At 45.4% G+C, this 27,873-nt stretch overlaps 1 protein-coding gene and 1 long non-coding RNA gene across 3 annotated transcripts; one reads left to right on the plus strand and one right to left on the minus strand.

Annotated features, from left to right (window-relative positions):
- Nucleotides 1–671: 671 nt before the first annotated feature.
- On the plus strand, nucleotides 672–4,808 carry LOC108494516. Its single transcript, XR_001873876.1, has 3 exons — nucleotides 672–780; nucleotides 897–1,256; nucleotides 4,459–4,808. It is a non-coding gene; the product is annotated as an uncharacterized LOC108494516 (long non-coding RNA).
- Nucleotides 4,809–6,767: 1,959 nt separating this feature from the next.
- Nucleotides 6,768–26,741, minus strand: RGS10 (regulator of G-protein signaling 10). Of its 2 annotated transcripts, none has more exons than XM_017809336.1 (5): nucleotides 26,651–26,741; nucleotides 20,864–20,982; nucleotides 19,369–19,455; nucleotides 13,700–13,843; nucleotides 6,768–10,140 (listed from the first exon to the last, which is right to left on the minus strand). In XM_017809336.1, exons 1-5 carry the CDS (start codon nucleotides 26,697–26,699, stop codon nucleotides 9,994–9,996), a joined length of 546 nt encoding a protein of 181 aa, XP_017664825.1. In that variant the 5' UTR covers nucleotides 26,700–26,741; the 3' UTR covers nucleotides 6,768–9,993. The 2 variants fall into 2 exon arrangements, with proteins under 2 accessions (XP_017664825.1, XP_017664826.1); XM_017809337.1 differs by lacking the exon at nucleotides 26,651–26,741 and adding an exon at nucleotides 25,641–26,380.
- Between the last annotated feature and the right edge of the window lie 1,132 nt (nucleotides 26,742–27,873).

The raw sequence follows: 27,873 nt of genomic DNA on the forward strand, positions 1-27,873 counted from the left end.
CTGGCTGAGCAACTGAGAGCACACAGAACGTGCTGTTCCCTCTGGGAGAGCATGAGATGTTCAGCATGGGATGTCCTTGTCTCTGCCTGCAGCTGCTCTGTGCTAAGAACGAAGACACCTGGACCTGTTGAGCCCCGTGGCAGTTTTGTAGCACATTTACAACGTGGCACATCTCCAAGAATAATACTCTGTAAGGTGTGAAAGCAGCCTCCTCCCTCTATGAGGGATTAATTCTGGAAACTAAAGAGGGACACTTAACGACAGTGCTGACACTGCCAGGTGTTTCAGACACATTCAGCCAAAGTGCTTATTCCACGGGACCAAAGTGCCTCATCTACCCACCTTCATCCCACAGCAGCTTCTAAAGCACAGGAAGGCATTAGCAAATCCCCAGCTGAGTAAAGTCCAGGGTACAGGGAAAATATGGCAAAAGTCAAGTTTAACATCATACATGAGGTGACTGCTTGTCACAGGCACAGATCTGGTCCCATTTGCTCCACCAGATACACTCGTTTTGTCTGTGTTCAGTGCCTGAGCTGTGCTGAGCTGCAAGCTGTGCAGATGAACCACACTGAAGCACAGTGTCAGCAAGGGGCCTCCCCAGGCTCATTCAGTTCCTCCACAGGCTCAGGAGCACCACTTTTCTGTCCCTCTGCCCTCATCAGGTGGTGCTTGTTGGGGACAAACTGAGCTGCAAAAGCATGAGAGCAGTGAAGAGTCCTCAGGTTCATCAGCTGCCACCAACTGCTGTCAGCAACACAGAGCCAAAGGAATGGGAAGGTACAGAACCCCTCCTGGGATCCCTGCATGTTCATCTGGGGTAACTTCTTCTCATTTGGGGACATTCATAATAATCCCCCCAAACACAGGTGATTTCATGTCTCCCCTGCTCGCAGGTGTTCTGATTCTCTATCTGCTTTTCGTCTTGGTGGCATTTGCTTGGTTTCCCTGTCGCTTGCACACTGTGCTTGGTATCAAGTCTGGATACAAACTCATCAGCTCAGTTTCCATCGCCTTCTCCATCTTCCCTGCAGGCTCTGCTTCTTGTTTCCTCTCTTCTTGCACAAACTGCCTCCCCACCCTGGTTTCTGCTGCTCTCACAACCCCTGTGTCTAGCACACCTTAACCACAGCTGACCAATTTCTGCACCTGTGGAAATGATGGCAAAGAAGTTGACAGCACATGAGCTCAGCATTAACTCTCCACCTCAGTGTGGAGGTGCCTGCAGAAGTTGCTGGTGTGAAAAGCAAAGAGAGGTGAGTATTGACCCATGAGTCACACCATGACAACAGGTCGATATTCTGCCCTTGTCCCCGTGCAGTGAGTGCTGGGTGTTCTGATCATCTGATCATCTCTGCCAGGGCCTCCTCACCCTCACAGGAAAGAAGTTCTGCCAAATATCCAGTCTAACCCTGCTCTCTCTCTGTTTGAAGCCATCGCCCCTTACCCTGTCACTACATGCCCTGTCCAAAGTCTCTTTCCAGCCCCTTTAGGTGCTGGAAGGGGCTCTAAAGTCTCCCCAGAGGTTTCTGTTCTCGACTAATAACCCCAATTCTCTCAGCCTTCCCTCACAGCAGAGGTGCCCCAGCCCTCTGAGCATCTTCGTAGCCTCCCCTGGACTCCAACAGGTCCATGTCCATGAGGACACCAGAGCTCCATCCTGCAGCAGGGTGAGGAGAGCATTTAGAAAAATGTTACCTCTGGCCCCAGCAGCAGTTTTAGGTGCTGATTAAGCCCCTGAAATTCCCAGCATTAATTTCATTGTGGAGATTGTATCTCTGGTTTCTGTCAGTTCAAACAGGCATCTAAGACAGGTCCCCAAAAAGCCAGTCTATTAGTGGTGTTAATTTAATGAACCTGCAGCAGATACAAAAGCTGTGACCTGACCAAATCACTTTTAAATTAATGCTGGTATCTGTAGAAATAAATGGGGTTGGAACCTTGGTGGAACATGTGTTTGCAAAGCACCCCTAGATGAGCCATGGCAGATGTACTTTTGCCATAGCTCCATCTACATCAGGAATAAACTGAAACCTTGGTTTCCAGTCTCACTGGCAGAAACTAAAATCAAAAAATGGTTTTGCTTTTAAAGCAGCTATATTCTCAAGGCAATGGGTCTGACCCATCCTCCCACCAACTTTCTCCTACGTGCCCCTGTTAGTGCCCCACGTTGCCCTGTGCCTGTTTTGCAAGCCTGAGGATGGCTACCAAAATCCACACTGCTGGCTACTGCAGAGGTGCACCAGAACTGTGTAATACATCCAAGTGCTAGGGAAAAAAATAATCATGGAACACTTTATGGAACAACTTACATGTTGTAACAAGTTAACATGCTTTTCAAAGGAAACCAGTGGTGGTCACCATACTATGAGCTGTGATTTTGCCTTTTTTGAGCCTGGTAACAATTACTTTTCTTTCCCATCACTGTCTTTTTTCCTGTGTTGAAAATTGGTGATTTTATAAGGTGTTTAGGGGGGCTTGTGATCCATCAGCCCTTCAGAGGTACAACCACCCCTGCCCACTGTACTTACAATCTTTAAAGGAGAACATCAAGGGGAGGAAAAAAGGAATAATCCTGGTGTGGGTTATACCTGCACAAAATGGAAGGCTGAAGGAGCAGCGTGAAGACCACAAAGAGCAACGAAAGGGTGGGTGTGATGTCTGCACATCCTCTGGGAAGCAGGTGCTTCACTCTGCTGTAGTCCAGATGCCAATAAATCTTCCAACCTGATGAAGCAAGATGTGCCTTGAAGCAAAATGCTGCTTAATACAAGATTGCTGCCACACCAGTGAAATTAAAATTGTCAGGACACACACATCTCATGATTTTGGAGACCTTAGTTCCCAGCTGAACTCACCCACAGGCAAATTAAGAAAGAGCAGTGAGGTGAATAATGGTTTTCAAGGTGTAGCTTGAAATTCCCCTCCCCTACCACACTTGGTCCCACCAGTCATTTCACATGGGACAAAACTGGAATTACCCTGAATGCAGACTAATGCTCTTCTTCATCTGTGTCATTTTGGTCACTGCCAAGGCTATCTCAATTTTTATTTAGCACACCAAAATATACTATTTTGGTATATAGACTGATTTTCCGCCCTCTCTTCCTACCCAGTTTGAGAGCTTAGTTGGGATTTCAGTTATGCACACAAGGACAGCTGACCCTTAGCACCATTACCTTGAACAGGGGCTACTCTTGGTAGCACTCAGCTGTGCAGCTTTCCCTTTCCACCCACATCCAGTGGGGGTCAGTGGTGTCCTTGGGCATCCCTCTTTGAAAGTGCTGAGCCCTGGAAAGCCTCAGCACTTCCCAGTTCTCTTTTTTTCTAACTTGAAGCGTCTCTTCTGAAGTGGGGGCAAAAATGAAAGAAGAAGAAACAAAAAAAGACTGATTCAGGTTTTGGCAGCTCTCCTGTCACAGAAGAACATTCCACACTTGCACATGAAAGGGAATTTTTAGCAAACCAGAGCAAAGAGTCAAAATAACAAACACAGACGCTTACCAAAAGAATTGCCACACTCAGTGTTTTTTCTGACTGCTGCTACTGGCTCAGCAAGAGGCTGGGCCGTTGCCTAATCTTGAGCTCAGAAAAAGACAGTCCATCTTTAAGTTTACAGTGATATTGGCCCAACTACAGAGGATGGGATTTCCCTTAAGCCTTTGCCCGAGGCCTAATGGCGACTCCAAAAATAACAAGCAGCCCTGAGGCTGGAAATTTTGGTTCAGAGAGAGATCTCGTTCCTGTTCCGTAAATGATACACAAATATTCGTCTGAGTGGATGGAAAATGCTTAAAAAGCTACATAACGCAGTGAACAGGACCAATCCTGAAATGGGAATAATTGACTTAATTCCCTGCAGCACTGCTGTCTCTCCCAGCCATCTGGTAGCTGGGATGCCAGTGATAATCTGCGGAGCAGCTTGGGCGAGGGAACCTTCGGAAAGCAGAGATCACAAAGAGTTCACTCATTTCTCTACAGCAGAAAAGGAAGTGGGTGGGGAAAAGGGATGAAAGGATAAAACACCCAGCTCGCAGTCTGCTGGCTTCAGGATGAAAGCTTTGCTCTGAAAAAGCCCTGGTAATTCCATACTTCCTCAAGGAGAAGTGGTGTCTAAGAGGTGGAGTGAGCAGCAGTCGGAGATGTTCTGTGAGCCCAATTATCTTCATTATGTGGTAGATGGTAATTGTAGTGTCCAAGAGGTCTCCTCTAGGCCTGGGGATTTTCCAAGAAGCCTGGTCAGGATGTTAAGGATAGTTTTTAACAGTGGCTGACTGAACACTGCAAGAAAAGCACCAGAGGTGGCTTTCCCATTCATTCAGGGAGTGATTGGCACCCAAACTCTGCCCCTGGGATTTCACCATGGTCTGAGCTTCTCAGTCTCAGTGAAAGCTGTAGCAGTGTTACCTTTTGTCCTTCAGGTTTTGGGGTTTCACATCATTTGGTATCTCTTTGTAGACTAAGGGGCATCAAGCTTGTCCTCTACACTCTTCACCGTCAGATCCATCTCTGTGGCACTTCAGGCATGCAAAAAGGACGTGTTTATGTCGTGTGTGCTGTGGATGTGAAAGAATGTCTAAACCTAGCATTCAAACTGTGGAAAAACTGTGAAATCAGTAAATACAGAACAGGAACTGAGAAAAATTTATGTTCAGCTGTTTCCCTACTGTAACTTGGAAAAAGAATCTGAATGTTTTTAACTTGCCTCCAAGTTAGTATGCTTTTTGTAATTCTGGGAGAGCTTTGGTGCTGGGATTGTTAGCATAACTTGTTCAAATATTCCAAGTTCCCACCTCCTCTTACTCATGACATGGAAAAACACTCGAAATCTATCTAATCAAATGCTCACAAGCAGCCATATCCCACGGGCAGCTCAGATAGGCCTGATGAAAACCACATTTGCTGACAGCTTTAGCTCAGCTCCTGCCAGCTGAACTGCAGCCTGGCACATCATCCCGTCGAAGCCCCGCTGACCACCACGATGTCCCCCGGGATGAGGGGTCTGGCCAGGCAGCACAGCTCACAGACAATCCTGGGATTCCTTTGGGGAAACATGCACTGAGAGGCTGCTGCAGCCGTGCTCTGGTGCGGAAACAAACTGCCAGATTCCGCTTGAAATGTAGATGGCAAAGCAAACAAAGAGCAGGGGGTAACGCTCCCCCTGCCCTGCACTGCTTTTCTCAGCCAACCTTTCTTGCTGGTTTGCGGATTTTTCTGTGAAGTGAAACAGGATTTACAGAGCCCGAGAGTAACGCGGGGATGCAGGCAGGTAACGGTGCGGATTTTTAGGTTGGTCACCCCTGGCAAAGCCGAGGCAAGAGGTCTGTGCGGCAGAAAGCAGTGTGAGAGCCGCGGCACTCAGCATGCCGGGCACCGCTCCCCTCGCACAGCTCTGCCTGGGGTCATTCAATGAGCGCAGCCGGGGCCGTGGGGGAAGGGACAATCTTTGGCCCCTCTCGGCAGTTTTGTAGCTCGGGAGCCTTGTGTGCCCTGCAGTGCCAGCTTTCAAAGCCGTTCTGACCGGTTTTCTTCCGCAGGGTGATGCCCTCAGGTTTCGATGGGAGCAACGCCAGCTGCCCTTAGTGTCAAACAGAGCCACCCTGGCACTTCGGCACAGTCCTTCAGCTTAGCTGCACTCACTGCTGGCAGAAGGGTCGCCAAGTCCCTCGCCTTTCGCAGGACTCTTCCTCCAAGCCCAGTACCGCGTTATTCTGCCAAGAGCCGGGAGAGGGTGCTGTTAAATTTGGCGATCGTTCCATTGCTCTCCATGTGCTGCCTTTCCCTGTTTGTTCCCCCACCCTCCCCAGCCCCTCCGAACCGGGCGCTTTTTAACTCCTGGCTGCAGCGGATTTGCACTTTGATCAGCCAAGATATAATAGCCCTGATGAAAAGCATCTTTCACTTCATTATAGTCAAGCTCCTAAACTGGAGGGACCGGAATTGGGGCTGCAGCTGCTGAGCACTTGTGTGGCAGCACAGTAAAGTCACACAGATCTTTGGGGTAAAGGATGCCCCAGAGCTCGCTTTCAGCTGGGGCTCTGCCAAAAGGGCCCTTAAAGCCCTCGGCCATGAGCTGTGTGGGATGTAAAACAAGAGGAACTGCCTCCGGGACAGGGAAATTATCACTGTCACGTAAACAACCCTTTTGTTTTGTCAGGAGCAGACATTTGTTACAACTGGGTGACTTTGTAAGACTTTCTACCCTGTTTTAGGATTAAAATAGTAATAAACAATTTATAAAAGGGAGAATATATTGCTTTTCAGCTTTGAACCAGCCATGGAACCATAGGACCTCTCTGCATCATAGACCTAGTTAGTTTTTAACTCAGATGCAAATGCTACCCATTTAAAATAAGTGAATTTTCAGTAAAATACGAGCACCTTCCAAACTGTTAGCCAAACCTGAACATTCAAGTATTTTTCTCTCCCTCCCTCCCTCTGATTTTTCAACCCCTCCTTCTCCACATCAAGGGTTTTGCAAGTGCCATGGAAGAAACGCAGCAGGAACAAAGAAATGGGAGATGCAGAAGGTACAAGAAGCATCTTTCACTGCTCAAGGGACTTTCTGCAACTTGCTCAGGCAAGGGCTGGCTCAGAAGTGAGCCCCACTGTGTCATCCCTTCTTCCAGGAGAAAAACACACCAGGACAGGCTGTGAACAACTGTGCTAACAGGGGCTGAGAGCAGAAAACGGGATAACTATGGGATATGAAGTGATCTTGGCCCAAACTGTGTTCAAAACACAAACCAGCTGTCAGCACACGGATATGGTGTATTGGTAGAGTATTTTAATTTTTTTTAGCTGAGAAACACAAAACAAGGTAGAGTTCAAGGCATGCAATCAGGCACTAAACTTCTCCAGCTTGTTTTTTTGTGCTCATACCTTCAGTGTAAATTCTATGAAGAGCAGCAGATCCTATCTTTAATCTCTACACAAAGCAACTGAGCACCCACTTACAGCCTGAGGTTTTATGCAACGCTTACAGTTGTTCCTGGAAAGCAGGATTTACTTGTAGGGAAGCAGTTCTTTTTCTATCTGTGTGTTTTGTTCTATGCCACAAGGAGCAAATGTCATCTATTTCCCAAAGTAAGTTTGGCCAGTGGCAAAATCAACAGAAGTAAAATAACTTTCTCCACACAGATACAAGTTGCAATTACAGATGTCTGCTTGCTAGGTTTTAATTTGATTACTGTTTACTGAAAAATACAGATAATCTAATGAATAGGAAAAGGTCTTTGATTTCTGTACCTTGCAAGTCTACTTCTTGGTGTTCTAAAAAATAAAAAATAAAACAAAACCAGACACCATAAACAAGCCAGGCAATGGGGCAATCCACTTTTTACCTCTGAGGTAAAAGAGCAATTCAAAGATTAAGGATTTTGTGGATTTAGGCATATTAGAATCATAACAGGTATTGAAATAAACATCACAGGTATCAAGATGCTGCTAAAAAATACATTTCCATTTGAGTAACTTTAGTCTGGCAATAGTGTAAAGCACCTTGGTGTCTACTCATATGGGGCACTTGCTTTTAACAAGCAAAGACAGTACCTGGTAGGCAGCACAGTGCCAAGGAAAATGTTGTTTATAAGCAGCTACAAACAAATATTTTCTCTCTTTAGTGCCCTACCTTTGTTCATACAGCTCCTGGTTTTATTCTTCGTATTTATTTTAAGACATGATCGTCAAAGACTCTTCCTCCCTTGCTCATGCATTTTTAAAATCAATATGATTAAAAATGAATCTGCTGTGCATCCATGTGATGAATGTGGTAAGAGCTCATTCTGCATTTTTCCCATGAAGATCCCCATCCTGAAGTTTTCAATATCACTAAAACTTCTGCAGCAAATACTGGGAAGAGACAAATCCCAACTCCTAAACTGGTTAAACTGCTCATCTCAAGGAACTCAATGCTATCAGAAGTTCCATCCTGTGCTGTGGCAGGGACTAAGAGATCGTTATTACAGTGGATTTTCAGAAGAGGTAATCCTGAAATTACAAAGAGTTGGCAAGTCCAGAACTGGATGGTCCCATTTCCTAGGACCTCTCAGAAAAAAAAAATAAAAAAATAGCTTCATGCACGTGTTTAATTCATCCCTGTTTGACAAAACACTGAAATACAGCTTAAACATGAGGTCAAATGCCACAGAAAGTGCCTGAAGAAATATGACATCACCATCAAATCTTTTGAGAGCGTAAAAGGAAAAATAACTCAGTGCATAAGAATTACACCTTACAACAAGCATATGGAGGCACTGACCTCTCCTTTGATTTTCTACAAATGAGCAGGGCATGTAGCTCTGGGGGAAGAATCAGAACTTCCATTCTCACTTGTACATCTAACTAGGGAAAAGCCCATGGAAACAACTTTCTTTGTACATCACCCGAAAGAGTGGCTCAGAGTTAAAGAGGAATAATCAAGTCTAGAAAGTGAGTTTGCATTCTCAATAATGGCAGCCTAGATTTAGCTTAGAACACTGATGGTGACAGTAACATGCAAAACGTATCTGGCCTTTCTGACAAAAAAAGAAGTATAAAATGTTCAAAAGCTAACTGTGCATTGAGATTAGCCAGCACATAAACAAAAGTTCAAGACAAGCAGTGCAAAAAAATTGAAAAAGTAAATAATGAGAGAATGTGAAACAGCTAAACTACAAACTGAGAGGCTTGTAAATAGAGTGAGTAGTTAATACACTTTCCCAACTTAAACTGCAATTCAATAACACTGAAAATGAAATAATAAAAAAAAAAATATTTGAACACCTGAAAAACTGTGCCCCAAGATGTGCTTTGCAGCTCTGACACATTCCCAGGGCAACATGGGAGCTCATGGGGAGTGTCTTCCTTCACCCTCCCCAACATTTCATCTTTCATGGCACCAGGCAGAAATAAATTCCCCTTCCTCTCAAGCTTGGTGTGAGAATGGCTGAACCCCAATGCCAACCCCCTGTTCCACTGCAGCTCCCCAAAAAGTCACAATTACGGAAAAAAAAAAACCTGGAATACTTTTCTGGAGCAAACAAAACAAGGCAGGGTGACTTTAGTAGAGAGATTTTAGTAAAACAAAACCAGATTTGGTCTGTTGGTCCTTTGCCAAAGTGCTCTTGCTGCAAAGAGCAGGATTGTCCTGGAGACCTGGGAGAGACCAGATGCTTCCCAACACTGATGTTCCACCGACATGCAGGACATGCCCCAGGTAAGGTTTGCTGGAATCAGTGTGCCCTAGTGGGATATTTACTGTCACGTTTCCTAATGGCAGTCAGAAGTTCTGCAGAGACTCTGTCTATTTTAGGGCTTCTGTTCCCAAGGGAATAAAGATTATTCCACCTTCTGAAGAAAGTGATTGTCTACTGCCAAAAAAAGGAAAAAAAAAGGAAAAAAGAAAAAGGGGGGAAAATTAGGAAATACAGAAATTAAAATCACAACTAGAGAAGTATTTTGATTGAATAACGAAGGCAAAGCTAAACAGGTATCACCATGAAAGAAAGTTACATAGGAAGGGATTGGATTCTACTGAACTTAAACCTGAAAGATGCTGTCCCTTGGTGATTAGATTTGCTGTGAATGACTCATCCACAAAGTAATGTGAAATGCACTCCTCAATAGCTTCTCCCAGCAGTTCAGGGTGTAAAAGCTAGTCACAAATAAAAATTGCAAGGCAAAAACAAAACAACAACCACCCTGTCTCCCATTTCTCATCATCATTGGTGACAAAAGAAAACACAAGAATTGAAAGCATTTTAACCTGTGAAATATGGATGGCAAGTCATGCTCTGGAGGAACACCTCAGCCTTTTATCCAGGAAACAGTCTTTCCATGGGTGCTTGGTTAATAGCTATCATGCAAAAACAATTAGTCATTCAAGCAATTAAGAAGGTAATCTCCTAAAAAGGTTTGGAGCTTTCCAAGCCCTAAATGCAACTGCTCTAACCCTAGACTGTTCCTGAGTGTAATTTCATTACTGTGTTGCCTCTCCCAAAGAGACCCGTTGTATCATGTGTTGTAAATTCTTGAGGCTCTTTTGGCTGCAGTCTGAGCCTCTGGTGAATTCTCCTCTTGCTCCTCACACTTCTGATGGTTTAGGAATATGTCTGACTTCAGGAAGCGGCTGTAGCTGTCGTATTTCATGAGGTTGAATATCTGGTAAGAGAGGGGGGAAAGAACACAAAACCAATGACCCAAGGAAAAGGAGATTTTTAAATGAGAAGGACAGTATCAATTCTAGGGTACTTTTGTTCTGCCAGTACTAAAGCATCAGTAAAAAAGCAACACACTGAAAATACACATTTAGCTGCACTTAGCAAACAATATTGTAGGTTCCATGGTCACTGTTTGGCAATAACACCCATATTTGTTTAAGAATCAGATTATGTTTTTCACAGTAGCCGACTTTGCAAACCTAATGCTGAAGGTGGGAGTTCCCATGCCATGGTCACTCTGTAGGATGGTCAGAAGCACAGGTGAGAACAAGCAGGACAGTGCCTGGTGCCCTCCCAAGGCAGCTTTAGCCCTGCAGAGCTCCCAGGAGTGAAACCCAGCAGGGATGTCCTCCTGGGAGGGGGTCTGGAAGATACTCAGAGGGACAAAGCAGAGCTGAAGAAAGAGAGGGGCCTTTTATGCACCTTCCTGGCTGCAATTCCTCTTGAACATTACAGAACTACTCATTATATATATGGATACTTGCAGAAAGCCTCTAAATAATTTACACAAATACTGAAACTTCAAACTGAACCTAGACTGAAACAACTGGTTTGACTGAGGTTTCTTAAACTTATGCCAGTATTCCCATCCTTTTTAGCCTACTGCATCAAGATTGGTCTCAGGCCAGCTCAGAAATGTTGCAGGTTCCTTCCACAAAGAGCTGATCTGGTGCAGATGTAGTTTACCAGATAAAATGTGGTTTTAAATTGGCGATGGATTAAAGTAGTGCCTTTATGCTTTACACTAGGCCAAGAGCTGCCCCTCTTCTCATGGCCAGCATGGAAGCATGAAGTCAGCACCAAGTACAGCTCTTCTCTCCCAGGGCTTGAGCTCAGGCTCGTCCCTCAGCATTGCTTCTGCTCCTCTATTTGTATCCACCACAGACAAAAAAGCTACAGCTCTTTTGGAGTTTTCTGAAAACAGAAAGGCTTGGGAGAGGAGTCTGGAAACTGTTCAGGTGTCAAGGTCAGGACTATAGATTTAAGCTGGTCTTGCAACAGAGTGGAAGAAAAAAAAGTTAACCTCAGGACTGTAACTGAGGCAAAACCAAAGCCAGCATCACCCTCAGCCTATTATCTCACTGGAGCCTCTCTGAGTCACATTTCAGGACCGATTACATTTTATGGTACTCAGAGTAACTCAATTTCCAAGACAAATTTCTGGATTCTGACCTGCATGTGTGGCTAATCCGTGCCTGGATAACTTCAGCTCTACCTTTACAGTCTCCCTTCTAATTGAGAGCACAACCAGGTAAGACAACTGTTTGCTAGGAGGAAGAAAACAGCCTTAAACTGCTTTTTCATTCCACATCCTCGAGGAACCTGGGCAGATAAAGGCAAACATCCAAAACTTGACTGTTCTTGTCTGTGTGTTTGCTGAAATAGCTCCCTTACAAGTAAATTACATGGTGGATTTTACCAACCACTGTTCATTTGCATATTTAAATATTTAAGTTCGTGTTTAGAGCTGTGGAAATACTGTTATATAAGCAACATATTGGAATATGGACAATCCCAAAGCACCCACTCCATGTAGACCCTAATCAATGCAGACCCTAATCAATGCAGACTCTAATCAATGCAGTTAAACAAAGCCAAGCCAAATTACACCTCCAGGCATTGGCCAACTACAATGTAATTAAATTTATCCAAGCAGCTCGAGGGAAAAAATAGTAAGGAAGACCTTGCCTGTTAAAACATCATGTCAGTGTTAAGAACTTAGACTTCCCTTGTTCCTGGTATCACTTAAAGCATCTGCCAGAGAGACAGAGCACTGTAAGATCAATATCTTCTGCAGCCTGGTCAGCCAAGTGTACAGAACAGGCAGATTTTATGATCATGTGCAAAAGCAGAACCCTCTTTTGCTCATTCCCTCCTCTCATTGCTTTTGTGCAGCAGCAACATTCACCCTTCAAGTATTTTTAAACACAGATTTCTATGAACCACTGTCACCACTTCAGTCAGCACCAACAACTGCCCCCAAGCCATTTGTTTAAGGCCACCCTGTGAGCACAAACCCACAGCCCACCAGTAGCACCAGTCAGACCAGCAGGTCTCTGGAGAACCCAAGTGCTGGTTCCCAGCAGAGCTGCAGACCAGGCTGGGGCTTTCCAGCCCTGCCTTTTTACACTTCAGACACACAGCACCAGCAGTAGTTAAGAATGTTCTTTAGAGAACAAATTACACCACTCTTCATAACTTTATAAGGATTGAAAACTAGAGAAGACCATAACTCTTCTGAACTATTATCTAACAGCAGTAAACAGTAGCTTCAAGCAGTGGAATCCTGCAATGACCCACAAATGTTCTGCATTTGTTTGTAAAAGTTCCCAGACTGTCTTCCCACACTAGTGGGATTCCTCTGCCATTGGTCCAGCATGTTTCCAGTTCAGGTATCACTAATCCTTGGCTGCCCATGTGCATGTCATTTGTAAAACTGCAGAATATTCTAACTCCACTAGTCTCTCCAGCTTCCCTCTCATAATCACCCACCCTGAACTGCAGTGCTTAGATTTACCAGAACATTTCTTCTTCCCTTCCCCCCCAGTCAGAAGTTTTTCCATGAAAAACTCTGCATCCTCACATGGAAATTGAGTTTCAGACATTTCCACTGCTAATGACTTGGAACCTCCTTGAAAGACAGCAGAGCCTTTGCTCCTCAGACTCCTTCAACTGACCCAGCCAGTCCCAAGCAATGTGTTCAATACCTGACTGAAATGGGTTGAAAACACTATTTAAATCAGTGTGCTGTTTCTCCACAAAAGGAAAGAGCCAAATGGAAAATGCAGGTAGTCCTGAGGATGGTAGAGGATTTAAAAATAGTACTGCAAGTGCTGGAAAGCTGCAGATAAGAATGACTCACTTCATAACTTCAGCTTTAAAATCAGCTAAATATCAAGGAAATTTACCACCCAAAGACATGCCTGCAAAATATCACCTAATTTCTACCAGACCTCCCAAGTTCTTTGGGAAAAGGCAAAGCAGATACCAACTTCTCCAAGTCACAGAAGAGGAGGCTTTTCAGAAAATTGTGTTATGTTCATATCAATATAAATACCAAAACAAAGCAAAATGAAGAATCTCGAGCTCTCAAGGAAACCAGTGGCAACTATGGAAACAAACACCAGCAGTGACTCAGCACAAGTGAACACACAGGAAAACCAAGGCACCGAGTTACTCAGCGGGGGGAGCCTCAAATTACCCACACAGGAACCCGGGAGAAAGCTTCACCCAGTTTTCCAGGACTGTCCCAAACTGGAATTAGAATGGCTGCATGGAGTGTCTTAATTAACTGGCCTCAGTTAGATGGGGCCCAAAACCTGTGGTACCTCAGAGCAGCTGCATTTGACATCACCAGCACGGAACCAACCCAGCTCTGTAGCAGGGTAGCAGCAGGCAGATTCCCAACCTTCCTACCATAACTTGTGCTCAGAAAGCAGAGTGCATTAAAAACAGACAAAAAACTGATGAAACTGTGTCATTGGACAAAATAACTTTACCTGGTCCTGGAGCTTCTGAAACATGAGAGGGTGAGGTGTCTCTAAGATGGTCTCGCTCAGACGGGACTGCCCTTCAACATTGACCTGGGAGGAAGCTTTACTGGACAGGAAAGTCGTGTAAATCTCTTTAGCTTTTTCTTGCATCTGCAAAAGGACATATTTATTTAAAGCATTATTTGCTGTGTAGATAACCTCTGTATTGGTTAATGTGTTGTTGGAGACAGATCTAGGTCACTTCTTGAGGTCCACGTCCTAAAATTAAAACACGTTCTGAATTAAAAAAAAAAAAAAGGTAACAAAACACATAGATCAGCTTATCTGTGTGTGTTCATCTGTATTGGAAGAAAAACATCTCTGCAGGCAAACATCTATACTGACATCAGTGGAAGCACTTTGGTTACAGCAAGATGTGGTGTTTGAATCTGAGTATCCAGTGTAGAACTGCTCAGCACCATCAGCTAGGCCTTGTCTTCACTGCTTAGAAGACTATTTTTACTAACAGATCATCAGTATGTGCAAGGAACCCAAAGGAAAAACACTGTGGGAATTTACTGCAAGGCAAACCTAGGCAAAGGTAGTGTATAATCTGTGCCACTGTTAGATAACTTGTCATAGTGCAGGCTTTGTTTTAGCTACTACCTCAGGGCAGCTCACCTACCACACTGACTACACGAGCAAAGAAAACACCAGCAACTTGACTGAATGGTAAAGATAAGGCTCCCAATAGCCTCTGAAAGCTGATAAATAAGGGTAGGTGTGACTTGCACAAAGCTGTTTGTTGGTGTTTGCCCTGATTTCAGAGTTCTTCCCTTGGCAAACCACTAACAGCAATAACATCTTGACCCAACCAGCACCTTTAAACTTCAGAGCAGTGAGTGAGTGGTCACAATCCTCTGAATGCAAGCTCCTCCTTGACCAAAGGGTTGGATGAGAAAAAGCCAGAGGGGTAGAAAGAGCCAAGCCAGGCAAGAGCCTGCTACAGTCCAAATTCTGCACACTGAAAAGAGGAGCTGTGTGATCCTGAGCCCGGGGTGCTCCTCAGTGTTCCCCACAGCACCTCTGATGAGTAACCACAGCCCCACACCAGCTAAAGGGCTGTGTCTTTGATGGGAAGGGGCCTTGAAGAAGGAAGCATTTAAACCCTTGCCCATGAAGGAGCCACAGAATTTCTTTCATGCCTTACAGCTGAGATACATTTGCATTTGGGGATAATTAGAACAAAAGCTGCATGTGTTTGAGAATTCAGGAGGCCTAAAGAGTTAACTCTCTCACTGCTGAAGGGGACACACATTTTCCAGTATTTTTAAAACAGATTATTCATCTGATGGGTAGAACATTACATGTCAGGTGCATTAGGTCCCAATGAACTGTTTTTAACAATTTCTAATCTTTCCAGTTTCACAGATCAGGGAGGACTGGGTCAGCCACATCTGTTCTACATGAGCAATTAGTCCCATTAATCAGAGGTGTGACTGCTTTAACTGGCAAAATTAATGCCCTAATGCAGACACAGCAAAGCTGCCTGAGCTATTATTGCAAGAGCAAATGATTGCACTGCCTAAATGAGCTTGAACCTGCTGTCAAAATTCCAACAACATTTGAGAGAATGGTAAGGGACTGAGAAAAAAACTGCCCTCCTACTGAGTCAATGGAAAAGAGGAAATAAAGGGAGAGGAAAAGCAGCACACACACCCAGGGAAAAGCTGCAGTATGTGCTCAAAAGTTATCTGCTCTGCTCAAACTGCCAGGCTGTCCTCAGCTGCTGGCTACTCAAGGCAGATGCAGCTCCACAGCAGCCACAGCACAAGGTGCTGCTTGCCCAAGGACTCAGGAGCAAGCTGGGCACTGGAGAGAAAGAGCAGAGAAAGGCTGGAGAGGAAACACAAAACTAGAAGTGACTGTGAGGAAGTTTAAAGAGCGAGCAGGGGAACCAGAGGACTGCGTGGGAGGCTGGTGAAACAGGGAGGCTCTCTGGATTTTGTGAGGAAGAATAACAAAGAAAGGAAGTGAAAGAGCTGTGGCAGGGAGAGGGGGCCGTTGGAGAGGCACGGGGGACCTGACTTTATAGCAATGGGAAAATATGGAAATGCAGAGCTGAACCTTACAGGCTCAGCTGCAAACAGAAGTGTTGTGCCACGTCTGTGCTTCAGCAGGAGAGCATCAGTGTAACTACAATTTATGATTTGTTTTAAAGAGAAAGTGCAGTTAAAGCTGCCAGTGTGTTTATGCACACCCCAAATGTGATTTGGGGAGAGTCAGGTTCAGCTGGAGGAGACAGGGTTGGCCCCCCTTCAGTCAGGGACATTCCTTGTTCTGCATCAGCCTGAAGCTGATGCCCCAGCACAGGGGACTCTGCTCTGGAACTGAAACAACACTTAAACTGGGATCTTGTTCACAGGTGGTTGTTAAAGGATTTTTGGCACTTCTCACTCCCATCTGTGTGCTCTCCCCAGCATCCGTGCCAAATTCCCATTTGGAGTACAAAGTTCTGTCTGCAGCAATCCCCCTCACTATTTCAAGTGGATACAATATTATTTCCCACTTCCTTTCCTAAGGTCAAACTCAGCTCTCAAGCATGAGTGTGGTTCCCAAATGAGGTGGATGGAAGCCCCAGATGCTCATCAGAGCAGGCTCCAGCAGACAGCAGCTGTGCAGCATTACCCAGTCCTGCTAAACCCTTGCTACATTCCATGTGGGAAGAGACAGAGGGAACTCCTGAATATGTAACTTTGTTCTGAAATCGTCCTCTACAAAACTTCCACGTGGATATTTTGGTGGGCTTTAGCAATAGCTGAAAATATTCCCCGTTGCTGGAAGCATTTATTGCAATCTGTAATTTATTTTAAAAGCTCAGCTGCAAGAGCAGAAACATTGAAACCCCGGGAAGCAGCACAAATGACATGCTGTTTGTTTCATTGACAGTCCCAAATGCAACAACTTATGACTAACTCCAATAAAATACTTAAAGTTAAATGTTATTCACTGATCCCCACCACTCCCATCTCAATTATTAAATATGTGCCCCATGATGAGGAACATATGGGTGGCAGAAGAGCTCACTTGACCTAATTCCTGCCAGTGCTGCCTCTGGTCCCACGATCCAAAGGGATCTGGCTGCAGATCCTGGCTGCACACAGGCTCTCAGTCAAGAGGAAGGGCACAGAGAAGATGTATCTGCACAACATCTTATAAGATCTGCCTGTGTTGGCCCGACCTAAGTCAGCTCCTGGCAGAACCCACGTGACTGTGGTGAGAGCAACAAACTTATTAAGCCGTGAGGAAAGGCCCAGGATATTTCCTTAGAATGGCACTAATGCTGCTTGTTTGCAACCAAAGGAAAGCAGGAGCAGAGTGAGCCTGCATCTACCTGCCAGGACCAGAAAGAACACGAGGGAAGGACAGAACAGTCACTCAGCCAACCAACCATCCCACTGGAATAGCAGCCCATGCAGAACCAAACCCTGCTCCAGGCTGGCACAGAAAGGGTAACAACGAGAACCCCTGGAACAGAGGTACCTCTGTGCAAGTTTAAACTGACCAAGAAAAACCCTACACCAGAACTCTCATGTCAAATAATGAAAAGTTTATCTTATACTTTAAAATAGGGGGGAAAAAAAAAACATTCATAGAATCATTGACTGGTTTAGGTCTGAAAGGACATTAAAGGTCATTTAGTTTCAACCCCCTGCAGGGACAGGGGACACCTTTCACTCGATGAGGCTGCTCAGAGTTCCATCCAGCAATGGCTTTGAGTGTTTCCAAGGACAGGGCAGCAGCCACCTCTCTGGGCAACACCTTCCAGTGTCTCACCACCCTCACAGTAAAGAATTTCTTCCTTGTGTCTGCCCTCTTTCAGTTTAAAGCCATTTCCCTTGTCCTGTCCCTCCAGGCCCTTGTCCTGAGTCCCTCTCCAGCTCTCTTGGAGCCCCTTCAGTTACTAGAAGGGGCTCTCAGGCCACCCTGGAACTTGTTCCAGGCTGAACAACCCCAGCTCTCAGTCGGATTCCACAGCAGAGAAGCTCCAGCCCTCTGAGCATCCCCGCGGCCTCCTCTGGACCCACTCCAGTCTGGGTTATCTGATACCAGCTTCATCTGGCCAAAGGTCTAAGGGTCTTTGAGTTAGTTTCTGTGGTAAACCAGTTTTAAGGAGAAACAGGTTATAAAACAGGTAAAAATTTGTTTTTAGGATACTTTGCTCACAGTAGGTAAACACAAACCAATTTCTAGAAGAGTCACTTTCAGAAGACAAATTCAGGCTTCATGCTATCATAAACACTGGAAATATTTCTATTTTTAGTGCTTTTCCCAGCTTTGTCAATTATCTAAACAAAGGCATCCACAAGCAGTAGCTATAAAACCTCACTGTAAGTCTGTGTCATTCTAAAGCACATTTATTCCAGCCAATTAAAATAGTTTGGGCAGTACTGTGTAATGATTGGTACTGAATAATTAATCCAAACAGAACCTAGTTCAGTCTCTGTCCGTTCATTTGGCAATTCATTCAAGGATTCACTAAGCTCTTATCTCTGTACATCACTTTACCATCTCCTGGCACGTGCAATCCTAAAATAGCTAAAAATATGGAAATTATTTAGCAAGGGAAAATACAATTATTATCCCACTGCAAGGCATGGGACCTTACAGAAAAGTAGACTGACCAGTTGTTCTTTTCTGAAGACTATCTGCATTTGTGAACCTTTAATGAGGGAGGGAAGCAGCTGAAACAGCACTAAATGTTACAAAGTGCTCAGTCAAAACCAATATATTTTCCTCTTCTTGGAAAAAATATTATTTTTTTTTGGGGGGGGTGGATTTATCAACACCAAAAAATATTCACAACTAATTTGAAACTTCTCAAGAAAATAACAGAACTAACAAAAAAAAATAAAAACAAAACCAGTCACAAAACACTTTTTCAGAAAAAAACAAAATATGATAAATATTTTAGGCCTGACTTTATAGGCTTCAAAGTCTAAATGTGAAAGTGGATCCTGTATTTCTGATGGGTCTAAATGCAAACCAAGGTCTAAGCAGTGGAAAAAAACTTACTGGAGGTGGCTGCTGAAAAGATTTCCAATAGAGTATTTGCTGCTAGAAAGATACAGCTTTCATGAAAATTGTCTGCAGGCATGTCCTGATTTGGATAATATATTTAAATAAAAAAAAGTTTAAACAGACCCTCGCTTTTATTTGTTTTGTAACTTGTAATTCCATAAGGCAAAATGTTACATTTTGATACTGTGAAATATTTTTGTTTGTGCTGTGTGTTATTTTTATGTTTCACTAAAGAATTGCAGTGGTGTTTGTTGCCATGTAATAGCTGCTATGCTTTAAAAATGTCCTGAATGAAATGTCTTTATGTTTGCAAGCAAGATGATGCAACGTCATTAATGAATCATTGAATTAATAAACCTTTTACTATTCCCAAGCAATTACTAAAAGTTCAGAGGTTTCAAAACATGGGAAACTTGACAATTTCAGCATTTTGTTTTGATTTGACACAGAACCAGCTTTGTTTCCAAACAATTCCACCACGATGATTTTAGTGCAATTTCTTCAAACACATTTATTTGCATTCACACAGAGCACGTTACACAACAGGAATGGTTTAGCTCCAGCTCTGCTAAGTAAACTTTGTTGGCAACTAAAATTTTATTCAGGAAACATACCTGTTTTTTTCCCTGTGTTTTCTTAAATTCTTCACATGCTAGCCAGAACAAAACGTTTTCTTCACTAAATTCCTTCTTTAAAAACTCCTAGGAAAGAGAAAAACAAACACACAAATGTTAGAATTCAATTCCTCAGCTGTTTTTCTCTCTTCCTCCTGTAGCTATTAAAAGTAGAAGCTGCCTACAGTGAATGTTACCATGAGTTTACATAACCAGTGTAACAGAACCACTGCACTAGTGCATCTGCACATACCAACACACAGAGGAACAGCACATATTCTGCATTTTGGAAGCACATTCCAGGAGGATGATGGGCTCCATTTAATCTCAGAGCACATCAGTAACTAACAGGAATAGTTTCTTCAGCCTCCCTTAAATAACTCGAGCACTTTTACAGCCACTACTCAAAGGGAAATCCAAAAATATATGAGCTCATTAGCTGGTGAGTATAATGAACTATTTTAATGAGAGTCACAGATCACCTGAGATTCTCATTTCGTATCTTTCTGATTTTTCTAATGAGTAAAATCTCTACAAATAAAAGTGTTTCTAAACATGATCGTCAGTGGCAATAAATTCACTTCAGTAAACTAAAGCAGAAGATGTATCTGCATTCTCTGCAGTGTTTAACACAGCACATCGCTCCAAAAGTGAGGCATGCTTTAAAAGGGGAAAAATGAGCATTAAATTTATTTATGAAACATAATGGCTGAAACATTTATAGCTCCAAGATCATCAGTTTTCTCTTTCAAGTGTTAGAAAATAGAGATCAAGCAGTGCCAAGAATTAAATAGCACCAAGATGGCTTTTTTTTTTTTTTAAGAATTCAGAATCAGTGTTTTGTAATTCTAGTTTACATCACTTGTTAAACCAGTCTGCCAGGACACCATATTAGCCCAGAGCATTTTATCAGTAGCATTTTCAAGTGGGTAGTTCCTATTCTTACGTGTAATAAGGCAAGAAACCTTGAAAAACCAACTCACCACCCTCACCTAATTAAACCTCAAGCCACTTTGAGCTGCACAAGCCCACACTTGGTAGTAAAGTGACAGGGGATACTTTTCAGTGCAGCTGCTAAACACAGATTAAGAGTCGTCAGGCTCAGAGACTGTCAGTGGTAACTTTGCTTAATGGATGAGAATGAAGAGCCCAGATGAGCCCTCAGTGATAAATAACCCTTGGCAGGAGGGAGCAGTGGCTCAAGGACTGCGGTTTATCCCACAGTGACTTGTCAGGAGCAGACAGATCCCATCAGGAAGATGCAGCCAGGAGTCCTGCAGTGCCTGGCAGGAGGGAGCTGCGGTGGCAGCGGGCAAAAGGCGCTGCCCCAGGAGCTCGGCCGGTGGCACAGCTCCAAACGTGCCACCTCTGCTCAGGGCACAGAGCCAAAGGAGCCACATCTCTGTGCTCACAGCCTGGCTCAGCTGCACCCTGCCCCGTGCAGCTTTAAATGCTAACTGTGTTCTACAGAAACACCCATAGCTAATATAGCCACCCTAAAGCGTTTCACTCCTTCTGGGTCCTCGAGGAGGTTCTCCAGCGACGTGGCCCATTTTGAGGTTCCTTTCAGGGTTTGGTGGCTGCTGCTTGGGTGACCCTCGCTGTCATTTATCTCTGGAAAAAGAAAAAAGATCGAAAGAAACACCACCTTCTTTAGAAATGGCACAAACGGCAGTCACACGTGGATGTCTCCCACATTCCCCCCGCACCCTGGGATTACAGCTGCTGTCTTTAAAGGAAACACCATAAAACTGAAGATAAACACACACACACACACACACACACACTTGAATTCTGCTTTGCCTGTGAGGAGGCAAAAATTCCTTACAGTCAGATAATTCATGAGCACTGTCACTGTTCTACAGGAGGTCAAGCACCTTCTGCCTGTGGAACACAATGACCACAGTTTGTGTCATAAAAGGATCATTTGGTCTTTTTCTGACACTGTCTACAGCATGGGCTCCTATAAAGCAATTCCTGGTCAGTCAAACATGTGAAATTTACTTTTAAGAAAAGAACCATCACTGGAGGCTGGAGGTTGGGTAAAAGCAAAGAGAGAAAGAAAAATAATGCTTTGTTCAGCAGGAGAACCAGTCCAAGATGTTAACCCAGCCTAACTGGGAGGAAAGACAGCTGGCAGAAGAGCCTCACTGAAGCTGAGTCAACCTGGTTTGGGGCAAAGGGGTGGGTTTTCTCTTTGTTTCCAAGTCCACTGAAATTCTCCTTTTATAAGGTGCACTGGGCTGTGCCCACATCTGCTCTGCCAGCTGCCTTCTCACAGGCAGGAGAGATGGCACACAGGTTATATTTTCCCTATCCCAGGGACAAGTGCTTTGCATTCAAGGCTGGTGATGAAGAAAAAAGAATTTTTTGCTGTCTACCCTTTGGAAAACCTATTACTTGGAGGGACTCCAAGGATTTGCTCATCTGAAAAACTCTAAAACAGATATAAAGTGCTTGGCCTTCTCTCCTCTCACACACAGAATGCCCGGGGAAGGCAGGAGGGCAGGGCAAGGGAAGTCAGGATAAGAGCTCCATTTCAAGTCACTACACACTGGAGAGGGGCACAAAACCCTTTCTGTAACCAATACAGCCTCTATTTATTTTAATAACTCCTTCATTCCACTCTACCAACTTTTTGGAAATATGGATCATAGTAACTTCTGCTTAAGCTGTGTTAAAAAACCCTTCTTCCACCACAAAACTAAACCTCAGGAAGTATCTCAAAAAACTATCTATGCAGAGCTGTGCTATCAGATGCCCTTTTCAGCTGGTAACTGGAATAAATGCTAAGGTTAAAGCCCTGCACAACACTGGCACGACAGCAAAGCCTTCGGGGTTTGAGTTGGTGACCTGTGAAGTCTCTGTTTTCCTAAAAGTGACATGGAGCACTGTTCTAAATGAATGAACATCCCTTCTCCTGTGATAGGAGTGGGGTTTTTACATGAGAGGCAGAGTCTGTGAGCTAAAGGCCAGCAGTCACAGCCAGGGGATTGCCCCCAGGCCACTCCTGCAGCCCTCAGATGTGACACGAGCACAGCCAGTTAAAGCTGCCTGGGTTTGCCCACCCCCCCCCTTTGTGCAAAAGGATGTGGTTCTTGATTATCACTTGCAACATTTATTTTAGCAGCCTGACTCTAAGTATCTGGGCTCCTAATCTCAGTCAAATCTGTGAGATTCAAGTGGGAATAGCCAAGTACATCGGACCAGAACACAGTAACCTCTGAGGAGCTCGAACCTCTTGTTACAGTCGTGCTCACCTGCAAGCAGAAGGGCAGCTCTGCGTGTGCAGCTGCTCGTGGCCTGAAGAACCAGGCCATTCCCTTATTTAATACATGATTTAGAACAGAACACATGGAAATGAGATTTTATTTCTAGCGTTTCTGTTCCAGCCAAACCTTCAGTGGACATTAATGATTATTTTGAAAAGCACGTATTTCAACAAGCCAGTGCACCAAAGGGCAGACCCAGGGCCTTGAGAACCTAAAAAATATAAACTCTGGTGAGCAAAGACCAGAATAAGTGCTCCATATACCCAGGATACACTGATCTCCTTCTCCTCAGCTGCTTTCACTGATCTCTCATTTTACTGCTGGCTATTCTGTGTCCTCCCTGATCATCATCCTCACTTCCAGCCTACCCAGCACAAGCCAACTCTATTCCCTACGTTTACATTCCCCTCCTGCTCCTCCTTGTCAACATCCAAACTCTTCTCTCGCTTATGTTCCTGCTTCCCTTCTCCCTGCCTTCTCTTCCTACAGCATTAATAGAAAAAACACTTGGTTTTGAAGGGAAGACCTGCATGGCTTCTTCCCAGTGTCCATCTGCTGTGCCTTGTGCAGGGCTCTGTTACTCCCCTTGTTTCCTCACTTCACAAGATCCCCACAGCCCAGAAGGTCCTGTGGTACCAAGATGAGGTTTGTCTGCCCATTGCAACCCTTCTGTTCACCCCTTGCCTCACTCATTCTTGTTGAAGTTGGGAGCTCCCAGAGCAGAGGCTGGGGGATGTCTCAGGTGTTGGGCAGCTCTGCTGCAACCCCAGCCCAGCCCAGGCTCAGCCCACACTGAGGCAGGGGACACCAGGCAGACCCTCAAACCCCCTGCACATAACAAACACAAGGGGCAGAGAACAGGCTTAGGTGCTGCAGCACCACCCTTGTGCTGAGCAGACCCCCAAAACCACAGAAACTGCCCCCCAGCACCCTGCTGAGGACATCACCTGGCTGGTACCACCCTGCCAGCAGTGGCACAGCTGTGGCACAGCTGGCAGGGGCCAAAGCTGTGACAGGGAAAGTGCCAACAGCTCTGGAGGGCTCAGGTCTGTGTGCTGGGCATGGCACTGCTCAAGGTCTCCCTCTGGGCTGAGCACCATCGATCCCCATGTTCAGTGTCCCTCTGCAGCCATAAAACATTAACATTCCCCTTCAGTACAAACATAAATGACACATGGCAGTAGGAAACACCCTGAAATTTTATGGGGACATTAAAACTGCTGGGTATTTTTATTATACCCCGTTAAATACGCCATCATCAACACATATTCTAAAACAAAAGTGACCCAACCCCACCCCCAGTTAGGATCATAACTTCCCACGCCATGTGCTGGTTTCATTCAGCAGATTTGAAGTGTGATTTCTAGGTTTCTTTAAAGAGTTTAAAAGACAGGAAAGAGGTTTTCCCCACAAATGACTCCAGAAGCTGATCCCCAAATCCACCTCCCATAACACATTACTAAATTACCTTAAAAATTATACTTCCACTGAAGTACAAATTAATGAGTCTGAAATGATTTATTTGAAAAGGCAAGACACCAATAAGTGTAGTTACATGAATGATTCTCCTGAAACCTATTCAACTCTGTTTGGTATCCATAAAGATAACTTTCTCCTTTTAAAAATCCTCTAGTGACAAAGTTAGGTAATATATGCTTGGAAATAACAAGCTTGATCCCAATGTTTAACAATATATATACATTTGTAAGGTCATTTAAATGAGGAAGGCAGACATCTGCTGATACTGAAAACGGGGAGATAATTTTGTGCATCTAAAAGGGTATTACAAAATGGCAGTCCTTCCACCAGTATTTCTGTAAAAGTAACACACAGGACGCACAACAGATGATAAATACACTAACTACATTTCTTACACTGCAATATGCTAATTATATTTCATAGCACAGCTTGCTGTCTTTTACTGGGGTTAGAAACCAAGAGGCAGAGAAAGCCAGCAAAGCACACACACAGCAGGGCCCAGTTGTAAGAGTTTTCTGCTGAAACAAACTTTCCACCGAGTTGAAAATGTGCAGGGAGCAGCCAGCACGGCAACTGACTGAGTGCTTGTTTTAACATCACCCAACTTCAGAGGACTCCATGCTAAGACAACAAACAGGCAGCTACATTAGCTGGAGCATTATTGCAGAGGAGACTCTTATAGAAGCTGCCTTCCCATCACACAATAGCCCTGCAGCACCAGACTGCGGATAAAGGCTCTTTGTATGAGAACGGTAAGTGCAGCACTAATAATGCCGTAATTATCAGCTGAAGAGTGCTATCAAAAACGGCAAATGTTTGCATTCTCCAATCAGGAACTTGGACTGAAACCACAGAAAGCGTCAATAACATCAACATACACAACTTTGCAGGTCAAAACTCGCAGTTCTGGGCCTTGTTTTTGACCGAAAAAAATAAAATAAGTGGAAAGCCGTCAACTGTGAGTGATTCAGACCCAGCTAATTGAGTTAGACATGCTGATCGCTCTGCCTTCCAGGAGCACTGCAACGGTTTCCCAAGCTGCTGCCACTCTCCAGCTGTTGATATCGTGGCCCATATCAAGCAGCACAGACTCACACCCTTCACGGAATCCCACGGAGCACGTCCCTTCCTAAACGCCTGTTCCACCCGTCTCTTTCCCACACAAGCCTTTTGCAAACTCCCTGGCAAACAAATGTCACACAAACAGTCAAAATGACAAAAGCACCACGTAAACAGCACGTTGCTTATTCTATATTCAAGCATTAATGTAAAACAAGAAAAGCCATCTCAATTTCTTCTCGAAGAACTTCTGACCGCACCTGCCCTCATTCACCTGGATCATAAAGCTGCGAGCCATGAACCTTTATCATTACTTTAAAAGTACTCTGAGTACCTTGTCTTTTCCTATGCTCAGCAGAAAGCCTATCCAGCAACAATCCCCAGTCCAGAATTAATAAATCCAAGGTATGAAACGGTGGCAAACTTCATAAGTAAGCAGCTGAAAGGGGGAAATTCCCTTACTTTCCATGCATCCAAGCATCACCAGATGAGTCCTCGCATAACAATTTTTTCCAAGCAGCAGCTGAGTTCTAGACCTTTTCCTTACAGCAGAGCTGCCCTTCACATGTCTTGGTTGTTCAGAGCATGAGCCTCAACATCCTCTTTTGACTGCCTCTAGCAACAGATGGCTCCTGGATTCCACTTTTAACTATAAGGAAGGAAGCTAAAGGGACGTTCCGTTTTTGTAGCATCTCTGGAAGCGTTCACCAGACAGATATCCTTGAAAAAAAACAACCAAAGAACCCCCAAAAAACCCCAACCCAAATCAAGTCTAGACAAACACCGCAGCTGGCTTTTCTTAGAAAGATTGCAACTTCTTCCTGCACGTAATGAACTGTAGCATTATTTTCTAGGATTCGGAGATTGCTACTTTTACCCCAGTTGTTTCAGCACCGACTGATACCAGATATCACCGCCTCGGAATCGGCAGACTCGCAGCAGCGCGGGCAGGGAGCGCACAGACACGGCACCGCGCCCGTCTGCACAGGGAACTGGGAAGTCCCGCATTATCACTCCTTGGTAACTTCCATTCCAGCTTCAGACGCTCCCTCCAAAGGCGAACTCTTCAAAGTCGATTCACAGCCTGACTAACCGCGCTCTGAAGCTCTGGGCTGTTACCTCGCCCCCAGTAAGAGCAGCCCGCAGGAGTCGGGCACTGAGAAGCGGCTGATGGGGCAGAAGCCCGAGCAGAGCGCAGTTCCCTGTTCCTCCCTTCCCGGCACGGTCCCGGCACGGTCCCGGCAGGTCCCACCGCGCATCCCGCCGAGCGGCACCGCCGCCCCCCAGCCGGACCCGCCGCGGGGCAGCTCCGGCTCCGTCCGCAGCTCCCGGGGCCGGGGGGGAGCGGCGCGGCCCGGGGACAGCCCGGGGACAGCCCGGGGACCGCCCGGAGCCCCTCGCTCCCCCGCGGCGGCACCGGAGCCCCGCAGCCCTCCCGGCCCCGGCGGTCCCCGCTGCCCCGGCCCCGTTACCTGAGGGCGGCCGCTTCCTGCTGAGCCGGCTCACGGCCCGGTTGAACATCCCGGGCGCCGCTCGGGCCGCGCTGCCCGAGCCCCGGGGCGGCCGCGCCTCCCCCGCCCCGCCCGCCCCGCTCCGCTCCCGCCCGCGCGGGGCGGCCCCGCCGCGCCCGCACCTGCCCCGCTGGGAACGGCGCTTCCCACGTTATCCCGGGGCACAGGCAGCGCCAAAGGCAACGTGGCGATAGCGGGGGGTCACCCCCTGGCCGGTGGAGAGCGGCGCCTCCCCCTTCCCCTTGGGGCCCCCGCTGTCCCAGCCATCCCCACTGTCACCCCTTTTCCAAACAACGCTGTTAAGTCAGTTCGCCCAGATCCATCTCATCCCTCCCTGCTCCTTCCTCCTCCCGGCTCAAGCCTCCTGCTCCTCCGTGGATTCCCGGCCAGCCTTGAGCCACCAGCCGCCCTCGTGTCTTTGCCGAGCAGGTGCAAGAAACAAAACCCTCCCCCAGCACGGTCACCTTCATAAAACCGTGTGCTTTCTTACCAAAATAGACATGCCGAGCTTTTCGTGCTGGGCTGACTCATTTGCTCTTCCAAGACTTGGAAGAATAATTCTTTCCTAACAGAAAAGAACAATTACAATTTTAACAAAGGTATTTTCGCTTTCAGAAATATCTTTTTTTTACCAAAATATTTGATCGAAAATCCAGCATGTGACAAATTTGTGTAATCCCGACAACGCTGTAAGCCATCAAACAATTAACTCAGGAAGCACAAGACAACAGTAGTAGGAGGCAATGGGAGTGTTTAAATCCCACTGGAAGCATCACTGATACACAAAAAGCAACAGAAACCACTGTTAGCAGACAAGTCAACACTTGTTTTATTTCCACCTAAGCCAAATCCCAGCCTGAACGCACAGTAATGCATTGCTAACTAGCTCCATTCGCAGAGGGAACTTGGATGGGCTCCCCATCCCACTGAAATGTATGGATATTTTCCACTTACATGCACAAGGCCAAGATCTCATTCCTGGGAATTGGTGACACCAGAAGACTCACACAAGAATCAGTTGCATCTGTGCTTCCAAAACAAACAGCAGCACAATACCTTCCAGCTGAAGGGATTTGGCCTGAGCATCCCTGGACTTCTGCCTGCAGCACCAGGGCCAAAAGCTGCGTTAGCTGGTAAAGATTTCTTGGCTTTTGGTGTGGATTTAAAAAAAAAAAAAAAAAAAA

This window comes from Lepidothrix coronata, unplaced genomic scaffold (genome assembly GCF_001604755.1).
Source record: "Lepidothrix coronata isolate B3197 unplaced genomic scaffold, Lepidothrix_coronata-1.0 Scaffold25, whole genome shotgun sequence".
Taxonomy (NCBI): Eukaryota; Metazoa; Chordata; class Aves; order Passeriformes; family Pipridae; genus Lepidothrix; species Lepidothrix coronata.